Source organism: Thamnophis elegans, chromosome 16 (assembly GCF_009769535.1).
Source record: "Thamnophis elegans isolate rThaEle1 chromosome 16, rThaEle1.pri, whole genome shotgun sequence".
Lineage (NCBI taxonomy): Eukaryota > Metazoa > Chordata > Lepidosauria > Squamata > Colubridae > Thamnophis > Thamnophis elegans.
Window position 1 is genome coordinate 21,212,242 of NC_045556.1, and position 27,197 is coordinate 21,239,438.

Here is a 27,197-nt window from a genome sequence, read left to right on the forward strand (position 1 = left end):
CCTGCTTACAGGGGGTTCGACTAGATGACCTCCAAGGTACCTTCCAGCTCTGTTATTCTAACCCTCGGAGGGCGCCCGGTTGGGGAAGCCGCTAGACACTCTCCCCACCAACCCACGCCACCAACCCTTAAGCCACGCCCCCACCCTGTTTACTAGCCCATGCACATGGCTCGCGCCCGCTTCCGATTGGCTGCGGGCGGTCCGACGTACCGCACGGGCGGCCAATGGCGGCGCGGTGCATGCGCCACCGCCCCGTCCGGGGTTAGATGGACCGGGCGCCCGCGCGGGGGAGGGCGGGGCGCCTGCGCGGCGGCGAGTCCGTCTGAGGCGGCGGCAATGGCGGGCCGCGGGTGGCCGCTGCTGCTGCCGCCGGTGAAGGCGCTGTCGGTGTCGCTGGGCGAGGCGTCCGGCGCTGCTCAGGGCTACCGCGGCGGGCAGGAGGTCTCCGGGCAGGTGTCGCTGGAACTGGCGGCGCCGCTGAGGCTGCGCGCCCTCCGCCTCCAAGCCTGCGGGGGCGCCCGGGCGGCTTGGACCGAAGCGCCGCCGATGCAGCCGCCGCCTCGTTCTACTCGTCCGGCGGCGAGCGGGACACGTGTGGAAGCGGAGGTGCCTTACCTGGACGCCCGGCGGGAGCTGCTGCTGCCAGGCGAGTCCAGGGAGGGGCCGTGGGAGGGAGGGAGGACTACCGCCCCCATTATCCCCGGCCGCGGCGTGTGGCGCTTCAGCAAGGAGCCCCTCTCGGCAAAAGTACCTCCTTCGAAGAAGCGGGACTGCACTCCCCATCGTCCGCAGCCGCCCCACTTCCTTGAGCGACCAGAGGGTTGAACTCCCCTCCTTAGTCCTCCTCCCGTAGCTCCTTTTCCCCGAAAGCGGCTTTTCCTGCCAGCCGCTTTGCCCCGCGCCAGAGACGTCGGGAGTCCCGTCTCCCATCATGCCCAGCCGTTCGTACTACGATTCCACCGTTCGTACGCTTGGGGGGAGGGGGGGTTAGGGTCCCGGGAGTCATTATTCCTTCCTTGTTTTGCCTGCATCTGCCTCCCCCTTCTGACTCTGCCCTTGTTTGGGGGATGATGGGCCTTGCAGTCCCACCAGACTGCAGGATGTCAAGCGGATCTCTTCCTAGTATGTCCAGTAAGTTCGGTGGAGAGAATGGGGCTAATCATGTCCACATGCTTCCAGTCTTTTTCCAGCAGGGAAAAAGGGGGCTGCGCCTGGCTTCAGTTCCCATGGTCCTGGTGGCTGTGGATGATGGATGCTGCGTTCAGTGGGGCAGAAGGGAAGCTGTTTCTGAGTGTGCATGCATGTATTACCAGTAGGAACAGCCGTTAAGAGGCTCACAAAGGCCATTTCTTGATTGATAGATAGATGATAGATAGATAGATAGATAGATAGATAGATAGATAGATAGATAGATGATAGATAGATAGATAGATAGATAGATAGACAGACAGACAGACAGACAGACAGACAGACACGTACGTAATGTCTTTTTTATTTTTTTAATAAATAAATCAATGCATGAACAGTGTGGCACCTGGGTGTCCTACATTCCAATACAGATAAAACTAATGAAATTAATCATAATTATTACATTCAATCAACTCATGTGTTTCCAGCAATAATACATATTTATATTAGATCATAGTCCATTGTCATTCAATTATTCCATGCTATATAAAAAATTATTTCTGTCTATCCTAACTTCTAATCTAGTCACCTACCTAAAAAGAAAAAAGGCCATTTCTGAGCTCAGCCGTGTCCCAAAAGAAGATCAAAACGGAAAACATTCTGTTCTTCCAGCTTGCCAGGCTTATTTATAGGAGCAGAGAAAGCAATAAATCTCCCTGGAGGATTGATATCCTGGTAGGGGAACTCAGGTTGATGAGGCTGGAGCCTGTCTAATCGAGGGTGGGGAGAGCCCCAGAACGACTGTTTATAGCCTTTTCATTTTTTTTATTTTTTTTATTTTCACTGCCTGCTGCTGTGTAAAGAAATTGTTGGCACTCTGGAACAATTGGGATCCTGCTTTCGTAGTGCGCATGCTGAAACATCCCCCTCCCCCGTTAAATAATGCAAAAGCCATTTAAAGATCAGCTAGCTAAGATAAGGCCGGTTGGTAAAATATACAGAGCGGATATGGGATGAATCCATAAAATGGGAATGGCTTCACAAGGTGCAGACTCAGTCAGATGAAAAGAGGAGAGGAGCATAAGAGAAAGGATAGGAGTAGAGAGATAGCTTGGGTGAGCCAGGATGGGGGAGAAAGAGGCAAAAATGGTGGCCCTCTTTATGTCAAAAAGCTTTCAAAATAACAATAATTGCAGCATTCTAAAGCACTATCTTATGCAGTATCAGAGAAACAATCAGCCACTGCCTTTTTTTGCCCCAGAGGCTCTCTGGATTAGAATAAAGGTGCTGGCAGCCGAGCCAGGAAGGAGATGGAAATTCACATGTGCACATTCAAGAAGTGGAATCTACAGTTCTGGAAAGGGGAAGGGCAGCTCATTTAGTACCATGGGAAAGTGGCTGGAACCAAGCTTTAATTGAGGAGCATGAGCTGGGTATAAAGTCTGTCATTTCCTTCTGAAGGAAAACACCCAGGTGATGGGCTCCTTTCAGAGGACAATACTCAGAGACACTAGGAAGATTAGAGGGATTCCTTTGAATGTACCCAATTTCCTTATACTGTCTGCAAAATTAGGCAGATTTTGACAAGGAAAATCCATCACTAATTGCAATATATTATCTTGTCTTTTTCATGATTGTCATCACATGAAGTATTAGTGCTTATCAAGTCTTAGCAAAGCCACACTTGGAATACTGCACCCACATTACAAAAAAGAAGTTGAGACTTTGGAAAGAGTGCAGAGAAGAGCAACAAAGACGATTGGAGGCTAAAACATTGAAAGAACAGTTGCAGGGATTAGGTTTGGCTAGTCTAGTGAAAAGAAGGACTAGGGTGACATGATAAGCAGTGTTCCAATATTTCAGGGGCTGCCACAAAGAAGTCAGGGTCAACCTATTTTCCAAAGCACAAGAAGGAAAGACGAGAAACAATGGATGGAAACTAATCAAAGAGAGAAGCAACTTTAAGGGGAAATGTTCTAACATTGAGAACAATCAACCAGTGGCTTAAAGGCTTGCCTTCAAAAGTTGTGAATGCTCCGTTACTGGAGGCTTTTAAGAAGAGATTGGACATTTGTCTGAAATGGTGCAGTGGACTAGAACAGTGGTCTCCAACCTTGGCAACTTTAAGACCTGTGGACTTCAACTCCCAGAGTTCCTCAGCCAGCTGGCTGTGGAACTCTGGGAGTTGAAGTCCACAGGTCTTAAAGTTGCCAAGGTTAGAGACCACTGGACTAGAAGACCTCCAAAAGTTTGTTTCAATTTGTTATTTTGTGTTCTAATGCTTTTTATTTGTAATACTGATCTGGGACAATAATAAAAATTACTTACTGGGAAGATTTGAAAGGAATGAATGTATCCACGTGGTTGTTTACTATTATCATTGACAGATCCTCTGTAATTCCAGTCTGTAGTAGCAAATGCTTGAAGTTGATGAGAGGATCCCTGGTACAAGGGAGAAGGGCATGTGCCAAGGAATTGAAAAGTTTTATGCCAGCTGAATTGGAGGAATAGTTGTTGGAATTGGGGGGGGGGGGAGACAGGAAATCCTCGAGTTACAACCTCAACAATTGAGTCCAACATTTCTGTTGCTAAGTGAAACATTTAAGTGAGTTTTGCCCCTTTTTACAACCTTTCTTGCCACAGTTGTTAAGTGAATCGCTGCAGTTGTTAAGCTAGTTTCATGGTTGTTAAGTGAATCTGGCTTCCCCATTAACTTTGCTTGTCAGAAGGCTGCTCATATCATCCTGGGACACTGCAGTGGTCATAAATATAAGACAGTTGCCAAGCATCTGACTTTTGATCGTGTGATTATGGGAATGCTGCAATGGCTGTAAGTGTAAAAAATGGTCATAAGTCACTTTTTTCAATGCTGTTGTAACTTTTAACAGTCACTAAACAAGCTGTTGTAAGTGGAGGACTACCTGCAATGATTTCCACATGTTGAGTCTGATCCCTGGTAACTACATAGACATCGTTTTCTTGATAACAATACAAAAGTGATAATGTCTTTTTCCTTCTTATTTGATTGCTGTAACGAATGAAGTTACTTCCCATCCATAAGTCATTCCAGTAGGTGCTTAAAAAGGGCCTGTAGAAGTTGAGTCTTCTACACAACCATTAAAAGCACTAGAAGCTTTAGCATCTTTTGGGGGGGGGGGGGTGCCAAAATAACTTGATTGGTCTTTTAGGGTCCTATAGAGTTTTGCTGAATTTTCTTCCACATGTTAATGTTTCAGTCACAAATTGACTTCCGTGGACCTTCCTACTTAAATGGTCAGTAGAGGGGGCATGCATAAGTGCACTAACATGCCTATAGTCTCTGGTATTGTATTTTTATTCTCTTATTCTTGTTCTCCTTTTTGTTTGACAAATTCCCATAAATAAATCAAATACGACTCCCTACTAGAATTTTCCAGGATTTACTGGCAGCTATGTGGGAAGGGGCAAGCAGAGTTCTCCAGAGGCTTTGATTCCGAGCAGCTTCTATTTTAAGGCTGTGTTCTCACTGGCAGCTATATCTGGTGAAACTAGGCCCGTTTGCATCCCCAGCAGTTGTAGCGTGTTTAACATATCCTTGCCTTCATTAGAAGTTGGCTGTTAAGTGACTACAAGAGATTTAGAAACTCCCTGCCTATGCCTAGAAAACAGAAAAAATAGAATTTGTCCCCCCTGAAGAAAATTAAATTAAAAATGAATTTAAAAAGAAGGTATTATATTGCATGAACTCGGCTTTTCATTCCATGCCAGAGAGCTATCCAAAAACCAGTTTCAGCCCGTTTTTTAAAACAGCATAGCAAATCAATGGCAATGTGCCTCTACTTCAAGCAAGGCACAGAATTTAGCACATGGTGCCAGTTTACCTCCTCCTTCCCTTGCTCTCTCCCTTCTGTAGACTTTTCTCTACACAAGGAAGAATCTTAAGCAATTAGCACTCAGATTTATATACCACTTCACAGTGCTTTTACAGCCCTCTCTAAGCAGTTTACAGAGTCATCCTCTTGCCCCCAACAATCTTGAGTCCTCATTTTTACCCACCCCGGAAGGAGGGAAGACTGAGTCAATCTTGAGTTGGTCAGAATCGAACTCCTGGCAGTGAGCAGTGATTTAGCGCCAAAGATAGATATATAGGTAGACAGATAAAGCAATAGCAATAGCACTTGGAGTCATATACCGCTTCACAGTGTTTTCTCAGAGCCTTCTCTAAGCAGTTTACAGGGTCAGCATATTGTCCCCCAACAATCTGGGTCCTCATTTTACCCACCTCGGAAGGAGGGAAGGCTGAGTCAACCTTGAGCCTGGTGAGATTTGATAATATTGCCTTCACCAAATGAATCCCCCTTATTTGCACTTTAATCCATGAATAAAGATTGATTTAATGCGTAATACAGGTAGTCCTCAACTTACGACCACAATGGAACCCAAACTTTCTGCTGTTAAGTGAGGCATTTAAGTGAATTTTGCCTTGTTTTATGACCTTCCTTGCCATAGCTGTTAAGTGAATCAGTGAAATTGTTAGTGACAAGATTGTTAAGTGAATCTAGCCACTTGTCACTGACTTTGCAGCCGTCATAAATATGAGTCAATTGCCAAGCATCTGAATCTTGGTCATGTGACCATGGGGATCCGCAACAGCTGTAAGTGTGAAAAAATGGTCATAAGTCATTTTTTTTCAGTGCTGTTGTATCTTTGTGCAATCACTAAATGAACTGTTGTAAGTTGGGGACATGTGAGTGAAGAGCCCTTTGGCTTACTTTGCCCTTCCCTTTGAACAGCTTGGAAAACAAACCTTCAAAAGAAGAAAATTTCACAGGCAGGCCAGCCAGGATTTCTGGCTTGTACTTGACACTTTTGAACTATTGGGCTACCTTACTCATATTGGCAGGAGTTATTGTGGTTGTGCAAGTCACTGGAGTGCTTCCATTCATAGATACCCTTGTAAGGCATATGCTGCCCTTGGGGTAGCTTACAACATTAAAATCTAATTAGTTCCCTGTCATTCATGTTATCCCATTTCACTTCAGTCAAGTTCATTGCTTTTTTAAAAATCTCTCTCTGCATAAAGTGACATCACAAATGTTTTTCACTTTTGAAGATATAAAACACAAAGACAAACATGCATAGCACTGTGTGTGTGTGTCTGTGTGTTTTCTCCAGCATAACGCTGGAACACCTCAAGCAATTTCAACCAACCTTGGTACACCGATGATTTACTCTCTGGAAAAAATATTGTGGGGGTAAAACACCCCTAACACCTCTCGGGGTGTGTGTTCTATTACGATACAGCCTGTTGTGCCTTAAAATGGCTTCTACTGTACAGCTGTAAAATGGCTTCTACTGGCAGCACAGTGGAGTTGCCATGGAAACAGCTTCGCAAGTATTACGCAAGGTAAGGGGGAAAATCCAACTTATAAATTATGTTTGGTCCAGACATTTTCCCCCTATAAATAAATACCCGGGCAATGCCGAGTTACCAGCTAGTAGAAAATACAAACCATGCAAAGCACAGCAGAATTTTCTGCAATGCTAATTGAGTTCTAAAATGTTTGCTTACATTGTCTGGCTTGAAGAAGCTGTGTTCTTCCAGATGTTGCACAACTACAGCAGAATGTTGTGTTCCTCAGCACAACCTGACCCAATTTGTGGGGCTCAGCAGTTTCTGAAGGATCTCTGAAGGGTTTCCTGCCTTTGCCTGATAGGAAAAGGTCTATAAAATGATTTAGCCCTGCTCACTGACCATGCAGAATTTCCCGCAGTCCCTTTCTGCTCTGCTTTCTCTCACTCCAGTGGCCTTTTGAGGATCTTGCAAGGAATAAAAGCAGTATAGATAGTCCTCCGCTTACGACCACAACAGAGCCCAAAATTCCCATTGCAATGCAAGACAGTTAAGTGAGTTTTGCCCCATTTTATAACCGTGCTTGCCACAATTGTTAAGCAAAGCACTGCAGTTACTAAGTTAGTACCATTATTCTGTTGCTTTGATGTACACAGAGAGCTTCTGCACCAGAGACAAGTGTGTCAATCAACCAGACAACCAATCAGCTGCTCGGAATTTAAATAAAGCTCCAAATGAACAACCAATCGCATGACCACACTGGCACGAGACATTTGTAAGCTAAGGAGAATAGGACAAGATTGATGATGTTACCTAGTCTGGTAACGAAACGTTCAGAAATTAAATTGAAACAAGCTTGGAGAGCAAACCACTGCCAAAAACAAATGTGCCTAATCACACTTGACCAAATAAAGTATAAGCTAAAGTAAGAGCCCTTACAACCCAGCCTGCCTCTGCCCACAGCAGGGTTCAGCTGAACATTGGAAGTGTCACCTCAATTTGTTCAAATAACAGTAAGAAACCAGGGTTTAATGCAACTAAAATAGAATTGCTGAATAGGAATGTACAGGCTGTCCTTGACTTACAAATCATAATGGATCCTGCCCATTGCGGTCACAGGTCATGACAGTCATAAAACAGATCACTCACATGACCCATCCACTTTTACAACCTTTCTTTGTGGTGGATGTTAAGCAAATGCACCCACAATCTCTGGAAGCAAGCTGTTCCGCTTGTTAATTGTTCTCACTGTTAGGAAGTTTCCCCCTTAGATCTAGGTTGCTCCCCTCTTTGACTAGTTTCCATCCATTGCTTTAAGGGTGGATTTGATTTAAATCAACTCGATTTAAAACATGGTTTAAATCACTAGCAAAAAAGGCTTGATTTAAATCAACTGGGTATAAACCATAATTTTTAAAGAGCAACTGTTGTCTCTGTCCCGCTGCGGCTCCTCCTCTGACCCGATATTGGCTCACCATTCACTTTAATGGGATGGCAGGTGATGCGGCAGTGACACAACAAGGTGAGAGACATGGTGGGCAGCAGGTGAGTGGATGCCCGCTAACGGGCGCTGCCATGATGGATCTAAAATGACAGGTGCTCTTTAAATGCAAAGACTGATTCTTGCTGGTAGTTAGAATCTTGAATATTATTATTTGCATACAAAATGAAGGTTTCCTATTTAGCGTGGATGTCATCTCAGCTTGCAGAGCTTGGATTCATTGAATGAGTTTACCCAAAATGTAAATATTGCAGAATATACAGCCTCATGCTACATAACCAAGCTCCGTTTCATGCTGAATAAACTAAATTATTAATGTATCTTAAATAGAAAACTATATTTAGATAAATTTTATTCCAAAAGCATTTTATTAAAATAAATATGATAAAAATAAATCAATTTAAATAAAAAAACATTTTTTAACTTTTCTTTTTTAAAAAAAAAGCTTCGATTTTTATCTACCCTGCATTGCTGCTTATTCTGCCTTCAAGAGCTTTGGAGAATAGCTTGACTTCCTCTTCTTTGTAGCAGCCCCTTGGATATTGGAACCCTGCTGTCATACCTCCCTTAGTCCTTCTTTTCATTAAAAATTTGCTCAAGGTTAATTTTAGTTCTGTCATAGTTGTTGCATATCAGCGGAACCAAAAAAATGTATTTAATAAGCACATAGATATATTACTGATTTTACTCTTTGGGGGCTTTTAATAATGGCTATGATTAATAAGCATGATTTTAAATTATATTTTTTTCTTTTGTCTATAGATGCTGAGGGCTTCAGCCTTTTAGAAGCTGGGAAACACGAATTCCCTTTCAGTTTTCAACTTCCTCTCCAGTAAGTGATGCCACTTAAACTGAAATGCTGGTTTTCATTGTAAATATTCCCACAGAATCTCTGTAAGCTTTGTACCAATGGTACACAAAGTGGATTGGACATAGTACACTCTTCTGACATGATCCTGATTTAATTTTGATTTGCATTACATTGATTTTGATTTGCATTATATTAAAAGGGTTTTTTTAAGCTAATGGTGAGTACCTGGTAAATCCTTAAATGCAAAAAGTTGGACTTCAGAACTGAAGTAACTTTGTCCTTGATAATGACGGCAAGAAGCGAGGGATGCACAATCCACTCTTCATGTGGAAGAGGCATTATAGAATACAATTAAACTGTGTTGCAGCAGAAATGCGGATTTAGCAAAGGTACATTCGGCAGTTTGAATAAAGACAAAATCCTTAAGTACCAATTCTATGAATAGCTGTAGCTTTAAATAAATTGAATACCATTTGCATGGACTAAGCTGATTGATAAACCTTGTGGGAGAAAGAAGAAAAATGTGATTAGGACAGTGACTCAAGCGGAGACCAAATTTTCTGCTAGCAGTAGCAATTTTTTTTGTACTTCTGCTGTTCACTAAGGTTGATTGTTTGATGAATCAAATAGATATTTAAATAGTTGGAAATATACACCAGAAAGTGTATCCATCCAGTCAGAGTTGAAGAAGCTTCTTGGATAAAAAGTGAAATGTCTTCAAAGAAAACCCCCCAAAAAGCATCTTTGGGACAACCGGGACCTGGATGACCAAAAATCTCCATAGACAGATACACCAGAGTGTTTTCTGAGCATCAGAAGTTTTAGTATTTGCTGCCAGTTATAAAATAAATAATGTGTCAGGGTTCCAAGTAATAGATCCATTGCAAGCAAAAACTCTGAGGCGGGTGAATTCCTCAAAAAATAGCTTTATTGGAAGTATCACATTTGCATATACCTGGTGAAAGCCAACTCTGAGAGGCTAAGAAAACCTGCCAGCAATGGTGACCAGGGAACCGGTTGGGGGGCGTGGCCAGCCTGGGTCGCTGCCAGTTCTGCGACTAAGGCCAAAATACCATTACTGGTTCGCCCAAACCAGTAGCAACCAACCTCTTCCATCCTTCCGGGGTGGTTAAAAATGAGGACCCAGATTGTTGGGGGCAAGAGGCTGACCCTGTAAACTGCCTAGAGAGGGCTGTAAAAGCACTAAGAAGCAGTGTATAAGTCTAAACTCTTGCTCTTGCCTTCCTTCCTTCCTGTTAGAATGTAGTATTTTAGGCTAACTCTACCCACTGCCAGCAATTCAATCCTGCCCGGCTCAAGGTTGACTCAGCCTCCCATCCTTCCGAGGTGGGTAAAATGAGGACCCATATTGTTGGGGGAAAGAGGCTGACCCTGTAAACTGCTTAGAGAGGGCAGTAAAAGCACTCTGAAGCGGTAAGTGCTATTGCTATCTGACCACAAGTAAGGGGTCAATCAAACAGCCCCCGAGCCATCATAACGTGCCAGAATCTGAATTCTGTTCAGCATAATTTCTTAACCCATAGTCATGTGGAATGCACACATGGCAATCTCTCATGACCTGAGCATTTCGTAAATATGCCTGTCAACGCCACAAGGGACCTGCCAAGCTCCCTTGTGGTGCTGTCATCCGAGCAGGAAAGTCGTAAACAGTTGCCTAGGATAAGTCGGCCTGCGCCAAGAAAAATGTGCTTAAATTGCCCTTTCTCTGTCTCGTGTTTCAGCCACTTGGCGACCTCTTTCACAGGGAAATTCGGCAGTATTCGGTACTTTGTCATTGTAACCCTGGAAAGCGCCAGTGGCCCCCATCAGACGGTGTCGAGAGAGTTTCAAGTGATCAGCCACATCGACCTCAATTCTCCCGTTCTCTTGGTAAGAGCAGCACACGTCAAGCACCAGGGAAATCAGGAGATTGAGCTCATTGAGTGACCGTTCAAAGCTACAACGAGGCAGGAAAAAGTGACATAGAATAGAATAGAATAGAATAGAATAGAATAGAATAGGGATGGCGAACCTATGGCACACGTGCCACAGGTGACACGCGGAGCCATTTATCAGGGCACGCGAGACGCTGCCCTGTCAGCTGGCCAGCGTGCATGCGCGTGCTGGCCAGCTGAGTTCACCCTTTTTTAAAGCCATTTTTTGCCCTCCCCAGGCTCCAGAGGCTTTATAGGAGCCTGGGGAGGGCAAAAAGACCCCCCCCCCGAGGCCCTCCAGAGGATTCATGAGCTTCCGTGAAGCCTCCGGAGCACAAAGTGACTTCTGGTTTGCTCAGAGGGTCGTTTTGACTACTCCGGAGGCTTCAGGGAAGCCTCCTGAAAGTCCCTGAAGCCTCCGGAGGGCGTCCGGGGGGAGGGGTGCGGGGAAGGCTGTTTTTACCATCCCTAGGCTCTTATAAAGCCTCTGGAGCCTGGGGAGGGTGAAAAAAGCATGCAGAAAATGGTGGGGAGCACCTGTAGTGCACGCATGTGCACTGGGCGGGTGTCGCGCATTGCATTATGGGTGCGGCACGCCCGCACACGACCCTCCCCCGCGCGCTCCCCCCACTTATGGCACGCGAGCCAAAAAAGGTTCGCCATCAGTGGAATAGAGTAACAGAGTTAGAACGGAGCTCAGAGGTCTTCTAGTCCAACCCACTGCCTAGGCAGGAAACCCTACACCACTTCAGACAAAGGGCTATCCAATCTCTTCTTAAAAACTCCAGTATTGGGGCATTTACAAGTTGTTCCACTGATTAATTGTTCTAACTGTCAGGCAATTTCTCCTGAGTTCTAAGTTGCTTCTCTCCTTGACTTATGAGCCTTTATCATACAATACGATATAATGCATTTTGCAGACCATCCACGCCCCTATTGAACCATAGCGCAGTCATTCACAGAAAAGAATACACACCCTTACTTTTAAGTACCATGCCATTGTTCTCATTGTACCACGTTGTTCTGGAGGGAAACTGTACAGCCAGTCTTTGGATGTTCTTTTCAAAAAACCTAAAACGCCAAAGCAACATTTCTGCTTTCAAATAGGGAATTGTTAGGAACACAGATGACTTTCACTACAAATACTGGCAATTCTCAACTTACAACAGTTCATTTAGTGGCCATTTAAAGTTACATCAGCTCTGAAAAAAGAGACTTATGAACATTTTTCATACTTTGGAAGCATCCCCATGGTCACATGATCAAAATTCGCCCGCTTGGCAACCGGCTTGTATTTACAATTGTTGCAGTGTCATGGGGAGGTGGGGGTGGTCACATGGTTACTTTTTGAGACCTCTCTCAAGCAACGTAAGTGGGCAGCCAGATTCACTTAACAACCCTGTTACTCACTTAATAACTGCAGCAATTCACTTAACAACTGTGGCAAGAAAGGTCGCAAGATGGGGCAAAATTCACCGAACAAGTGTTTCAATGTCTCTGTGGGCTCCAAGCCTGTATATCTGCAAAGTTTTATTGTGGGCATACAGAGACTCATGACTTATGACGTGTTTGATCCCTCCTTCAGGCGCAGCCTGGTTATCTCCTGTGGCCGCTTCACATAATCCTTGGTCCCCAGCTGCAGCCTGGCCCTTTATACTTTGGTCTGTTGCTCCACTGCCTTTTCAGTGAGCTCCCTTCTAGGTTTTCCTCTATAAATAGGTAGCCCCAGGATGCGAATTGCAGAGAGTGTTGGCTTCTCTTTCTCTTTAAATGCTGCTGATTGCATTCTGCCAGAACAAGCTTCAAGAAGGGTTTTGAATAGCAAGAGCAGCCCAGGTTGGAACGGATTCAGTTTTATGAAGAGTACTGACGTTCACAGGGCAAAGGTCAAACCCTCCCCAGGAATAGTTAGCAAAGGAATAATAATTATAATTACAGGTAGTCCTCAACTCACAATGGTTCATTTAGTGACCGTTCAAAGTGACAATGGCACTGAAAAAAGTGACGTATGAACCATTTTTCACACTTAACCTTTGTAGATTCCCCGTGGTCACGTGATCAAAATTCAGAGAGGCTTGGCAACCAGTTCATATTTACGACGGTTGCAGGGTCCGGGGGGGGGGGGGGCGCGTGTCATCTGTTTTTGTGACCGTCTGACAAGCAAAGTCAATGGGGAAGCCAGATTCACGTCACAGCTGTGTTATTGATTTAACAACCGCAATGGTTCACTTAAGAAATGTGGCAAGAAAAGTCATAAAATGGGGCAAAGCTCACTTAACAAATTTCTCACTTAACAACATTAATTCAATTGTCTTTCAATTGTCAAGGAGTATATCAGTAGTTATTTATCTTTCATACAGGTAGTCCTTGACATACAACCATTCAGTGACTGACTGAAGTCTCAACGGCGCTGAAAAAAGTGACTTATGACCGGTTTTCACACTAATGACAGTTGCAACATTTCCCATAGTCATATGATCAAAATTCAGCTGACTCATGATGGTGGCAGTGTCCATGGGGCATATGATCCACTTGTGCGACCTTCTGACAAGCAAAGTCACTGGAGAACCCAGATTCACTTAACAACTGTGTTACTGTCTTCACAACTGCAGGAATTCCCTTGGCAACTGTGGCAAGAGAGGTCGTAAAGTGGAGCAAAGGTCATTTAACAACACTCTTTAGCAACAGAAATTTTGAGTGCAATTGCAGTTGTAAGTCAAGGACCCACCTGTTACAGCTATAGTCACAGAAATAAACCCGAGAGCCCACTTAGTTGCAGCATCCCCAAAGTCACGTGATCAAAGTTGGGATGCTGGCAACTGGCTTGTATCTGTGACAGTTCCACGCGTCATTTGAAGGGAAAGCCAAACACAGTGAGCTAATATTATGAAAAGATAACCTACACCTATCCCGTAGCAAAGAATTGCAGAGCTCTTGTAAAAAAAAAGGGGGGGGGCTTCCCTTTCAAAATATTTGTTTACAACTAGTAAAACCAAGGATAGTACCAGAGAAAGTCTCTGAGTTACCTTGGAAACCTTCCCGCAATCTCAAGCCACCGAGAAAGCAGAAGAGTAACCTTAAAAATAAATAAACCCATGTTTTCATTTCCACTCTATTGTTAAAAAAAAGTAGCATTTTTTGCATCTAGGGTAACCTTTGTTTCCATTTTAATGGAAAAACAGGGCTCATAAGCAGTAAAAACCACAAGCTTCTTAGTCAGGTGTCGGAAGCAGAGTGCATTTCTACCATAAAGAAAAGAGTATGGCGTGTCTTTTCATAGCATCATAGAGCTGGAAGGGACCTGGGAGGTCTTCTAGTCCAGGGTTGTCAAACTCAATTTCATTGAGGGACTCATCAGGATTGTGTTTGACCTTGGGGAGCCAGGATGAGCAGGGCCAGTGTAGGCGTGGCCAGCTCAACATAATTCGTGTCGGGGGCGCAAGCACTCTGTCAGAGAAAACGGGCTTCCGAGCTCTGTTTTTGACTGCAACAGACTCCTGCAACCTTCTGCCAGCAAAAACGGAGCTCCATTTTCACTGGCAGAGGCAATGTGGGCCAGATCTGTTTCCAGGGTCGCTCCGTGGACCATATCTAAGCATCCCGTGGGCCAGATCCGGCCCCCAGGCCTTGGGTTTGATACCCCTGTTCTAGTCCAAACCCCTGCCCAAAGCAGGAGATTTCTTTTTCCTGTGTCCTCGCATCTTGACCCTCCAAAAATCAGAATCCCAAATCTGCAGAGTCACCATGAGCTCTTTTCATGCACTCCAGAAAAGATGCATTTAATATTCCACAGTCATTTGCAATAATGTCATTTTAGGGATCATAATAACCAATACTGATTGACGCAGATACCTCAGGTTGGCAGAGGACAATGAGCTAGCAAGTGCTTCAGGGATGTGTATGTGTGGGTGTGATTGTGTGTTCTTTGGCAGACTGCAACGAGGAAGGGGAGCGAGGACCAGATATCTTTTCCAAAAAGTATTAGAGGTAATTCTCGGCTTACAATCACAATTGAGCCCAGAATTTCTGTTACTAAGAGAGTTGTTAATTTTGTCCCATCTTATGAACTTTCTTGCCACAGTTTTTAAAAGAACAACTGTTCAACAACTGTTAAGTGAATCCTGCTTCCTTATTGACTTTGCTTGTTGTACAGAGGAATTATTAAGTCTGTCATCTGCACCGCCATAACTGTCTGGTTTGGCTCTGCAACCCAACAAGACAGACACAGACTTCAGAGGAGAATCAGAACTGCAGAAAAAACAATTACTGCCAACCTGTCTTCCATTGAGGATCTGCGCACTGCACGAGTCAAAAAGAGGGCTGTGAAAATATCTACAGACCCCCCCTCATACTGGACATAAATTGTCTCAACTCCTATCCTCAAAACGACGCTATAAGGCACACTGCACACCAGAACAAGTAGACACAAGTACAGTTTTTTTCCCAAATACCATTACTCTGCTAAAGAAATAATTCCCTCAACACTGTCAAACCATTCACTAAGGCTGCATTACTGTTACTATTAGCCTTCTCATCATTCCTATCACCCATCTCCTCCCACTTATGACTGCAGGACTGTAACTTTGTTACTTGTATCCTTACAATTTATATTGATTGTTTCCTAGTATGATTTGATTGCTTATTTGTACCCTATGACTATCACTAAGTGTTGTTCCTTATGATTCTTGATGAATGTATCTCTTATGTACACTGGGAGCATCTGCACCAAAGACAAATTCCTTGTGTGTCCAATCACACTTGGCTAAAAAGAATTCTATTCTATTCTATTGTCAGAAGGTCGCAAAAGGGGAACACACAATCTCAAGATACTGCAACCATCATAAATATGAGTCTGTCGCCAAATGTCTGCATTTTGATCCAGTGATCATGGAGATGCTGCAGTGGTTCAAAGTTTGAAAAGTGGCCATAAGTCACCTTTTTTGATGCCATTGTAACTTTGAACGGTCACTAAATGAATGGTTGTAAGTCAAGGACTTAACCTGTACAGTCACTGTGGAGCCCACTAAGAATATTTCAGAATCAGAGCAACATGTCTGGCATGTCTCTTGTTGGTCACATCTACCCCTAGAGCAGGGGGGCAAAGCAAGGAATGTTGCAGATCCCATCCCCTAGCTAAGTACACCTGGTGGGGCCCAGAAGAAGGGCCTTCTCTGTGGTGGCTCCCTCTCTCTGGAGCATCATTCCCCCAGAGATTAGAATGGCCACTGGACTTTCTGGTTTTTCATTGAGGAACGTTTCGCTTCTCATCCAAGACGCTTCTTCGGCTATTCTTCTTCTTCTGAAGAACTCTGTAAGCTTCTTGGGTGAGAAGCAAAACATCTTCAAAGAAAGTCCAGTTGCCTCTTGAAACAAAAGCCCCTTTGGGACAACCATGACCTGGATGACTGAGAATCTCCACAGACATTCACGGATTCTTATTCTTTTTGCAGAGTCCTGTAAGACAAACTCAAGATAAAATGGTTGGGTGCTGGTTTTTCACTTCAGGTCCAGTTTCTTTGAGTGCCAAAATCGATAGGAAAGGGTTTTGTAATGGTAAGTATATTCCCTTCACGCTATTATGTTTGGCTTTGGAATATGCTGTGAATGCTGTTCTTTATAAATTCATAGAAATTCTGTTTTCCTAGTGGAAATGGATTTAGAAAGAGAAATCTAGTAAGCCTATATACGTGTGACTAAATCAATTTAATTTCCATCATAACAAGTATCTGCTTAAGGCCCGCTGTCATAACGAGTGCTTACATTTTAAAATGTATTAGCTTAGAGGGAGGAACTAAAAGAAGCGGGGGGAGCAACAAGAGGGAGCTGTCCTAAAAATAAAAATCTTTTTCATCATAATAGATTAGTTTACAAATGTGGCTTTTTTTTCCATGTTGCCTATTGCACAATTAGAATTTTTTCCTGAATTGAATATTACCGACAATAATTACTACTTTCAAAGGCATACTTAAGAAAAATCTGTTCTACAGAAGAAGGAGGCTGTGTAGGTACAATATAACTTACTCAGTGTTCCTGGGCTCTTTTCTTTGGCTCTAGGTGAAGTTATACCAATTTATGCAGAAATCGAAAATTGTTCCTCGCGGCTAATTGTGCCCAAAGCTGCCATTTTCCAAATACAGACTTACGTAGTTAGAGGGAAAACAAAGACTTTCCGTCAAATGCTCGCGAATGTGCGAGGAAACCACATTGCCTCAGGAAGTACAGATACCTGGAATGGCAAAACTCTGAAAATCCCACCTGTCACGCCTTCTATCCTTGACTGCTGCATTATAAGAGTGGAATATTCCTTGGCTGTGAGTATGGTTTTCATCCGGTTCAATCAGTCATGATCTATTGATTGTAATGCAAGCACTGATGGGGTTCAGCCGGTTCGGGTGAACGGATTGTTAAATTGCTGGCTGGCCCTGTGTCCCTTCCAGGAGTCCCTCCACGCCCCATTTTTGCTCCCAGGAGACTGCAGGGAGGCCAACTAGGCCCAAAATGGGGCTCATGGAGGTGGCACACTCCCCACAGCCCACTTTTGCTCTCAGGTAGGTGCAGGAGGCCGAATACTGTCTGTCACACAACCTCGCCATGCCCACCATGGCCATGCCAACCCAGCCGGTCATTAGGGCAGAGAACTTGTTGCTAAATTATTTGAATCCCACCACTGAATGCAAGAGACAATCAGTCTAGCTGATTTTGCCTAGCCTCAGAAACTAAGAAGAATGGAACAACAGAGACTTATAATAGGAAACCGTTAGAAGACCACAGACTTATAGAATGATAGAACCAATCTGTTGAAAAGGGCCTTGGAGACCTTCTAGCCCAACCCTCTCCTCAAGCAGGAGACCCTATACCATTCCAGACAAATGGTATCCAGTCTCTTCTTGAAAGCCTCCAGTGAAGGAGCACCAAAAACCTCTGGAGCCATTCCATTGGTTAATTGTTCTTACTTCTAGGTTGGGTACCCTCTATCAAGCTCATTACTTCTTGTCTTGCCTTCTGATGCTAGACTAAACTGTAACTGTAGGAGATGACCAGACTGAGCTCAAGGGAGGGTTCAAAGACATCACTAGTCTCAAGTCCCTTCACACTCACAAGAGATCTAAGTCCAGACCTCTTTGAAATCCATCGACTCTTCTCTACCACCAATTTGCCTTGACCATTAGTAGTTCAGATTCTTTTAGAGAGCTTTAGCATACTTCCTAAAATTCTTTACAAGGAGCCACTGTGGAGCAATAGTTAGAATGCAGTATTGCAAGCTAATTCTGCCGATTGCCAGGAGTTCGATCTTGACGGACTCCAGGTTTACTCATCCTTCCATCCTTCCAAGGTATGTAAAAATAAGTCTTAAGTGCTATTGCTATATGTCATTGAAAAATCCTGATTTCCTATTGCTATACAAATATGAACTACTAATGGTCAAGACAAATTGGCGGTAGATAAGAGTCAACAGAATTCAGTGAAGGCTGGACTTAGATCTCTTGTGGGCATGAAGGGATTCAAGACTAATGATGCATTTGAAAACCTTAAAAATATTTCCAGGGAAAGCATTATTTGTTTAGAATAGTATATAGAATGAGCTGGAAGGGACCTTGGAGGTTTGTTCGTTTATTTGTAGCTCACCTTTATCATCTTTACAAATAACTCAAAGCAGCAAATACATCTAACATTTTCCTCCTCCTATTTTCCCCACACTGACAACCCTGTGGGTTTGGGATGAGAGAGAAGTCACCTGGATGGCTTCTGGGTCTGGTGTCTTAAACACTAAACCAGACCGTCTCCTTTTTGTCTAACTTTTGAAGCAGGGCAATAAAGATTAGGCTAGAAACAACACCAGAATGTTTCCTTCCTGCCTTTCTTACAGGATTAGCCCTGTAAAGTGGGAAAATACCACTATCTAGATATGTCCTATTGGGATATATCCCTTGAGATATACTCCTTTTTAGATATGTCCTATTGGGACCTGGTGGCTTAGTGGCTAAGGCACTGAGCTTGTATCAGAAAAGTCGGCAGTTCAAATCCCTATCACTGCATGAGCTCCCATTACTTGTCCCAGCTTCTGCCAACCTAGCATTTCGAAAGCATGTAAAAATGCAAGTAGAAAAACATAGAAACCACTTTTGGTGGGAAGGTAATAGTGTTCCATGCACCTTTGGCGTTGAATCATGCTGGCCACATAACCATAGAGACATCTTCGGACAGCGCTGGATCTTTGGCTTTGAAATGAAGATGAGCACCAACCCCTAGAGTTGGGAACTTTTACCTTTTTAGCTAGATATGTCCATGAGGTTAACAGGAGCTTAACTCACAAAAGATTCAATATTATTATAAGGCAACTAAATGAAATGAGTGAAAAAAAATTCTTCTGAAATACGCCTGAAAGCTCCAGGATATAGCTTGGAGAGGTGATTCCTGTTGCAAAACTCTTAGCTTTATCCAAAATTACTGTGTTTGTGGGTATTTGGCAGCTTGGAAAATTACCAACTTGCTTCCCCTCAGGTAAATTGTTTAAATTTGTCTTCTCTCTCATCACAGGTATACGTTCATATTCCCGGTGCCAAAAAGCTGATGGTTGAACTGCCTCTGGTCATTGGCACAATTCCATGTACAGTTTTTTCCAGCAGGAACTCAGATTTTGTCAACCAGCTGGCCATGGATATGAGGTGGCTGGCTCAGACTCTGCCAGATCATCCGGAAGGTAGCACGCCTTTATTTTTTCTCATCGTTTGGGGCTGAGGTTTTTTTTTAGTTCCAAGGAAAAAACAAATCTTGAAAAAAAAATCTCAAAAGAAAGCTGGTATACTGAGGGAAGCATTTGACTTGGAGAGAGTGAAACTGATAATCAATTTGTTTATAAAAGCTTTTTTGGAAGCCTAGACCAATTGCTGTTTTTCACTGGAATGTTAAAGAATTGTTGAAATAAAATGCCAGATTATATTGGCACGCCTTTGAGAGTGGATGAGATATTTTATGATAGGTTGGATAAAATCAGTTATTTTACTTAAAATATGTACATTGAAATTGTTTTTTTTAATGTTCAAACATTTGATGATGATACCCGTAGAATATTTGCATTTCAGAGTTGAACCGTGGAATCCTCGGTGTTCTCTGAGCTTGGTGGTTTTTCTTGAAGATTTTTTATGACCCAGCTACGTAACATCATCAGTGCTAGAAGGTTTGCACACTCGCAACACTGATGATGTCACCTAGATGGGTAATGAAACATCTGCAAGAAAACAATCAAGCTCAAGAGAGCACACAGAACCCACAATAACAGCTTTGTCAAGCTTGTCCCAACTTTTAGGAAAGAAAGATCCTCAACTCGATTTTGTAGCAAAAGGTTCTTTTTTTTTACTAAGTTCAAGTGGTTACAGCATAAGCAAAGTCTGTCTTTTCTCCTCTTCCCCGGCCCTCCCCCCTTCATCAGTTCGTGAGTGTCCAATGGAATTTGAATTACCGTATTTTTCGGCCTATAAGACACACTTTCCCCCCCCTAAAAGAAGGTGGAAATGTCAGTGCATCTTATAAACCAAATATGGCCATTTTTGGCCTCCCGAAACCCCGCCCGGCACATCCCGTTTTTGCCAAAAACTGGGCACACAGAGGGTTTGGGAGGCCTGCAGAGTGTTCCTGGGGGCTCAGGAGAGCAAAAACAGGATGCCTGGGGGCTTTGGGAGGCCAAAAGCGGGCCTGTTTTTTGCTAAAACGGGGCACGCAGAGGGTTTGGGAGGCCTGCAGAGTGCTCCTGGGGCCGGAGAGGGCAAAACCTTTTTTTTTTTCCTGGTTTTACTCTTTGAAATCTTGGTGCGTCTTTTACTCCAGGGCATCTGTAGTCCTAAAAATACAGTAGATGTTTTGGTAACAGCTTTAAGGTTTGGCGCCTCCTTGGTGGAGTTTTGCATTCCATTCTCAAACTCACATCCCTGATGGACAGATCTGGTTCCTTTCATCCTGTCACTACTCCCCATTCTCCGCCCCTTCCTGTGTTTTATGGCAGGATACCAGGAAAGCAAAGTCAGCTGAAGATGGCAGACCTGACAAGCTTTTACTCTGAAATCCATGGGCTCTCAATATTATTTCTGTGACTACACCAATTTGCACAAAGTGCAGGCTGAATAGAGCATAATTCCAAGCTTGCTTAATGGGAAACTGAGCCTAGCATGTTGGTCCATTGGGGGGAAAATAGCTTTTTTAGGAAAGGATTGAAATACTCTAGAAAGGGGGTAGACATTTTTTATCGTAATACTTTATCCAAGGCTGGATATAAGAGGCAAGTACTTGTTCCTGCATCAGTATCAAGTTCTTTAAAATCATGTAAAATACACCCTTTGTTATTTATAAATGATGGGTTTATTTGATTTGATTTGTACTATTGCTTTAAAAATATGGAGAGAAACGATCAGTGGCAAACTTTATTTAAGTCACTGATTTAAAGTAAGGTTTTCTGCCTATAATTTTAATTGCTCTTGATTGATGTTAGTCTTTTCATCCAGGAATGGATTGTTCTTTGAATTGAAGCCACTCTTTAAAAGCTGATGTTGTACTAAAATTGTATCATGGCTGCAATTTGGATTGTCAGTCATCATAGTTACAGCTCAGGAACTGATTGGTCTGGAAAAGAAACTCATTGTAGTATGATTTTACTTTTTTTACTTTTACTTTGAGAGGAAGAGTTACATCTCCATTCACATGTGTTTGTTCCCCAGCACCACCCAATTATGCTGATATAGTATCGGAGGAAGAATATGGAAGACATGTTACCGTTTATCCCACTTCGGTGGATTGTGAGGAACAGCTGCCTTGTCCTATGCTCGCCTACATCCAAGAATTCCGATTTCAGCCGCCGCCTCTCTATTCAGAGGTAACCGACACGCTCAAGTACAATCTTGAAAGCTCATATACCATATTTTTTCAGAATATAATATGCACCTTTTTCCCTCAAAAAAAAGGGTGAAAATCTGGGTGCATCTTATACACTGAATACAGCATTTTGGCCTCCTGAAACCCCGCCCCCTTTGCAAAAATGGCTGTGCATAGCCTTTAGGAGGCTTCCAGAGTGCTGCTGAGGGCTTGGAAGGGCAGAAAGGAGCAAAAAACCGGCCATTTTGGGGGGGGGGCAGCCCCCAGGAGCTCTCTACAAGCCTCCTAAAGGCTATTCGTGCTCTTTTTTTTTAACAAAAAGGGGGCCCATTTTCATGAAAAACGGGCCATTTTTGAGAGGTCTGCAGAGTACAAAAACTTTTTTTTTTAAATTGCCTCTTCAAAATCTTGGTGCATCTTATACTCTGAAAAATATGGTAATTCTTATGTCAATTCACGAATCCCGTAAATACTTTTATTTTTCTGTGCAGGTTGACCCCTATCCTCCTGAAGTAGAAGACAATCTGCCAGTTGCACTCATGGATTAAGGGTGATTCCAAAAAGCCTTGATTTGGGTTTTTTTCTCCTATTGCCTCTGCTTGAAGCAAATCTTTTTTTGTTTTCTTCCATTAAAACAATTTAAAGTTGGAGCAGGCACCAGAAGACCTAAGTCAAAACGAATCTTGAACAAGAAGAGAAGCGTGGAAGAATGGGTTGTTGAAGTCATTGGCCCACACAACGAAGCCTGGACATTTTTTGGCCAGATACTTATTATTTATTAAATTTTTATCCCACCCATCACCCCTAAACGTTGACTCTGGGCCATATCTGAGAAGAACCTGAGTTGAGGTTGTAGTGCCTCTTCTCAGTAGTGTTCAGAATATTTCAGAGAGCAGTAAAATAACCAGCTACAGAAGGTCTACCTTTGGGAATACAAATATCTGCATCTGTATCCAGATGCAAGGATTTCTGCCTGGAACGTTCAACTCCCTATCAAGATTATGTGAGATTTTGACTCCGCAGATTATTTTTCCTGTTATACACACGAACGTACCATTCCTAAGATTAATAATCACAGAGCAACACTGTGACATTTTTTTTACCAAGGGAGCGATATTAAAAAATACTCTATGCAATGTTGCATAGGCAGAAGCTTAGTATCACTGCCAGCTTTGGAAATTGCAATTTTAGAGCTGAGGCTGGATTTCAAGAGTCGCTTTGCTCCGCACTTCTGATTGTTGAGATTTTTTTGTGGGGGGAGGGGTGCTTCAGCAATGTGGCATGATTTGGCAAGGGGCCAGGACAGCCCAACCTTTCAATCAGGATGTCTTCGGCAACTTGAGATCCTGTGTCACAACTTGAACCTCTAAGTAAAAACGATCCTTGGCTCCAATCTTTGGGATAGGTATAGCTTTATTGCAAGTTAAGTGTATAGCAGTCATGCATTGCCAGAATTGAGCATTGTGCACCAAAAACCCTAAGTTCACATTTTCTCTTAAGTGTCTCCCATCGCTGATTTCCCCCCCCCCCCTCTCCCCGCATGACTAGTCAGGTTCAGGCAAGATATTTTCAGAACCTGTTCGTCTCCCAGCAGGTGACCTTGAAGCAGCCTCTCGGGGAGACACAGAAGTTATTTTCGCTTTCCCCCAAGCGTCCAACCCTTCCCAGAGTTCATAGTGGACTTTCGCCACATGGCAGTGAAGCACACAAGCATAAGATGGCAGGTGACATGCTGCTGCTTTGGCACTTTATATCAGCTAAGCTGAACATAACAAAGATGCTTTTGCGCTCTTTAAAAACTTGCATAGTGAATGATGAAACTCTATAGGAATATATCCATGGAATGATAAAAGATCCTGTAAAAATAAAAATCCCTCTACTCCTTCCTAGGATAGGAGTTGAGACCAAAAATATTTTCCACTGAGGCCAGCTTGCCTTTCTTAGGATTAACAGAATCCAAATAGAGACCATGGTTAACAATCCAGATAACCTTCTGTGAAGTTTTATGAGAAATGAATTATAGGTACTGTGATACGTGGATTTAAAATTTAGGATTAAATTATTAGGGTGCAATTATTCTTTAAATTTGTTTCTCAGGTCAGGGTGCTTTGTTCTGAGGGTAAAGTCTTATCTTCCTTCTTAATTCCTGGAAAATTCTGTACTGTAACCTTTTAGCCTTTGCACTACAATTTCCGTCCAGGAATATCACCCGCGTTTCCATCCATAAAACGATGGTCCTCGACTTAACCACCACAAAATTTCTGTTGGCAAGCAAGAAAGTTGTAAGTCGAGGACTGCCTGCACTAAAACCAATACTTCTGCAGGGTGAGAAATGTCCTATTTTCTTGATTGGTAGGCCACACTGGCCATCTGCACTATGGCACTTCTACCTTGTCTTTGAGCCATGATGGCGCGGTGGTTAGAATGCAGTACTGCAGTTGCCTGCAGTTCGGCAGTTCGATTCTCACCAAACTCAAGGTTGACTCACACTTACATCCTTCCGAGGTCAGTAAAATGAAATTTGATGGGGGCAAGATGCTTGCTCTGTTAAACTGCTTAGAGAGGGCTGTGAAGCACTGTGAAGTGTATATAAGTTTTAAGTGCTATTGCAATTGCTATTGTTATTGTCTTTCAGAAGTTTTGGGTTTGGACCAATGGTGGGTTCTGGGTGGTGTGCCCCGGTACACACGTACCAGTGCCTGTCGGAAACAGCAGCCACAGTACCAGAACAGTGCTTTGGAGGACCCACCCACCCTCATTCCTTACCCGTATTTGAAGGAAACGGGCCATTTGTGCACGCACGCACAGCATACGGCGCCTGCACAACGCTCCACCGAGCAGCTGGAGCTCCACAGGTGGTGGGTGCGCATGTGCGCATAACGTGCCTGCCAATGGAGGCGCCCGGCCCTGTTGCAGCGTACCAGTTGCAATGGAACCCAAGAGTATCTATACCCCAAAGCTCTATTGCTGCACATATGCCCTACATTTTTGGATGTGCCTCTATGCCACATGCCCAGATGAAAGACAGGGTGACAAGTTGAAATGAGGAGGCACATTGTGGACACAGGGCTCGGATGATGGCACAGCATGTTTTGCAAATGTTGACTCCCGTGGTTGCAAGCTGGATCCTAAATAGAAGCGCCTTATACTGGCCTGTGTGTAATGACTGAGCAAAGTGTGTTTGTTTTTAACTTTTTACCAGCCTTTCATGACATTTGAAGGACCGAAAGGAGAGAGGTACTCTCAAGCTGTGTTTCTCAAGTTTAAACTGGCTTTCTGGCTGGGGAATTCTGGGAGTTGAATTCCACCTATTTTCCACTCTCCAAGCTTGAGTTTAGGCAGAGTCACCAACCACAAGCTTGTTTTCTGGTAAAAAAAAAATGAAGCCAGGTGTTCTGTTTAAAAAGCAGCCTTCTGAGAAAAGAGAACCAAGTTGGTTAGAAACCATCTTCTCTTCCTCTGTCCTCATTAAATAAACTTTTGCCAGCCCTAAGCCCATCCTCCAGGCTTACTTTTGAACTGTGGTGAACGAAACAGATTTCGTTTCCTCCCCAAGAGGGGGAAATGCTGTGAAGGGATATGACAGCCTCTGCAGGAGGTCAAGGAACATTCAGTCTTCTATTCTGAAGAAATTAAGTTGCACAACTTGGTTGCAACAACAACATTGGAAACTGACTCGCTGGCCTTTTTAGCAGTCCTCTAAAAAGGGCAAAAAAATACATTTCAAATCCAGTCTCTTGCCCTTCAAACCATTAGTTCTGTTTATTTCTGTAAAAGATAGTCCAAGAGAGGAAAACTGAAGCAAAAGGTAGGGGTGTCCAAATTTGGGAACTTTAAGACTTGTGAACTTCAACTCCCAGAATACCCCAGCCAGCTTTAAGACCTTCTTAAAAAGAAATGAAATGCCTTTTGTTTTGCTTTTCAAGTCAAAATGTAGACAAAACCAAATTTCCTTGCTAAACACTTCTTTTTCTTGATTTCTTGAAGAGCAATAATACAATGGTACAAAATGCACATCTTTAAAAGGTTGAAGCCATGATAATTATTTGGTGCTTTCAGGGGGGCGATTAAAATACTAGTAAGAGCTGGCTATTGATATTTACAAAGATCATATATCAAAAGAAGAAGATCAGCACAAATCAAGGGGATGATCTTGAGTTCACGTATATCATGCAAATCAAGTGTGGCCTTAATATATTGTTAAAACAAGAAGGGGGAAAAATATTCCCAAGCATGCTGTCCCTCGGTATAAAATTGAATGAGCATAAGTTTTGCATTCTCTTCTCAGGACAGATTTTGCTTCTTAATCATATAGGCATTGCACAATGATTTCTCAATAATGAAAGGGTATGTTTTGTTATGTTTTCAATTCCTGTGCGAAGCAAGCAAAATAATTACAATTATTGTACTTTGTATTAAAATGTGAGCCCTATGGGTTTCTTAATAAAGAAGAAAGGTTGCTTTTTTTTTGTCTTGATCCTTTTTTTAGAAAAAAAGTTGCACATCCAGACATAGGATAGTATGAGGTGGCATCATTTTTTTGAAAATTAAAAGCTATTTCACCACATGCAGGGGGTATTTTCCCAAGTTAGCATCTGGGAAAAAGGCAAAACAATGTAGCTCATGACATTTCAAGAGAAATGCACTTGCAAAAAGCAACTGAACAGAAATCCCCTAAAAATTCCATTAAGTTTTAAATTTAGTCCTTGGAATCCAGCCCAGGAATTGTGTCATTTATGACCTTGATAAATACCAAGTGTCCTAAGACTTTGTTTATGCTTTTGTACGATAAGCCCTCTGGAAATTTTCTTTGAGAGGCCTAAATGAAAACTGTTTTGCTTTTAGCACACCCAGATATTAATTTCCCCACTTTCTGTTCAATTTTTATTCTTTATTCAAAACATATTTCACACTGTTGCCATAGATTTTGTTTTGCTTAGCTTATTTACACCTTTAATATTCTCTTGGAGGCATGGTGGCGCAGTGGTTAGAATGCCATATTGCAGGCTAATTCTGCTGATTGTCAGGAGTTCAATCCTGACCAGCTCAAGCTTGTCTCAGTCTTCCATCCTTCCGAGGTGGGTAAAATGAGGACCCAGATTGTTGGGGGCAAGAGGCTGGCTCTGGAAACTGCTTAGAGAGGGCTGAAAAGCACTGGGAAGCGGTATATAAGTCCAAGTGATGTTGCTATTGTAATATTTTCATGTTGTCTACCCTGTATAACTTGGTCAAAGAGCAGTGATGTGATTCTAATGAAGAATATGTTTGAAGGAACTGCTTGCAATTTATTAAGTTTCCTTCTTCTGGCCTCTGTGCAAATTCAATCAAGCAGAACTGATGTTGCATCTCAGATAATCCAAATGTAGCATGGTTTTATATAAAAGACTACAGGAAAACCCAACATAGAGCACTCACAAGATGTGCCATTTTATGTGGAGTGTGTTTTTAACTCTGGAGTCTAACCAAAACTGGTAGAAAAGATATTCCCTTAACCTGCAGAACACGCTGCATTTCTTCATGTAAAACCTTTAGTTAATTCTGCCTTGTCTATTGGTAACGTTTGTAATATCCAGCTGCAATCATTCCTTTCACTGCAATAACTCACTGAATTGGAGTCTTCTAAGCGAT

The 27,197-nt window shown here is 43.0% G+C and overlaps 1 protein-coding gene across 1 annotated transcript; it reads left to right on the forward strand.

The window, feature by feature from the left end:
* The first annotated feature begins 303 nt into the window (after nt 1-303).
* On the forward strand, nt 304-26,035 carry ARRDC4 (arrestin domain containing 4). The gene is made up of 8 exons (XM_032232820.1): nt 304-646; nt 8,724-8,793; nt 10,515-10,662; nt 16,157-16,259; nt 16,761-17,017; nt 19,245-19,407; nt 21,416-21,570; nt 22,061-26,035. The coding sequence occupies exons 1-8, from the start codon at nt 337-339 to the stop codon at nt 22,115-22,117; spliced, it is 1,263 nt and encodes a 420-aa protein (XP_032088711.1). The 5' UTR covers nt 304-336; the 3' UTR covers nt 22,118-26,035.
* The last annotated feature ends 1,162 nt before the right edge of the window (nt 26,036-27,197 follow it).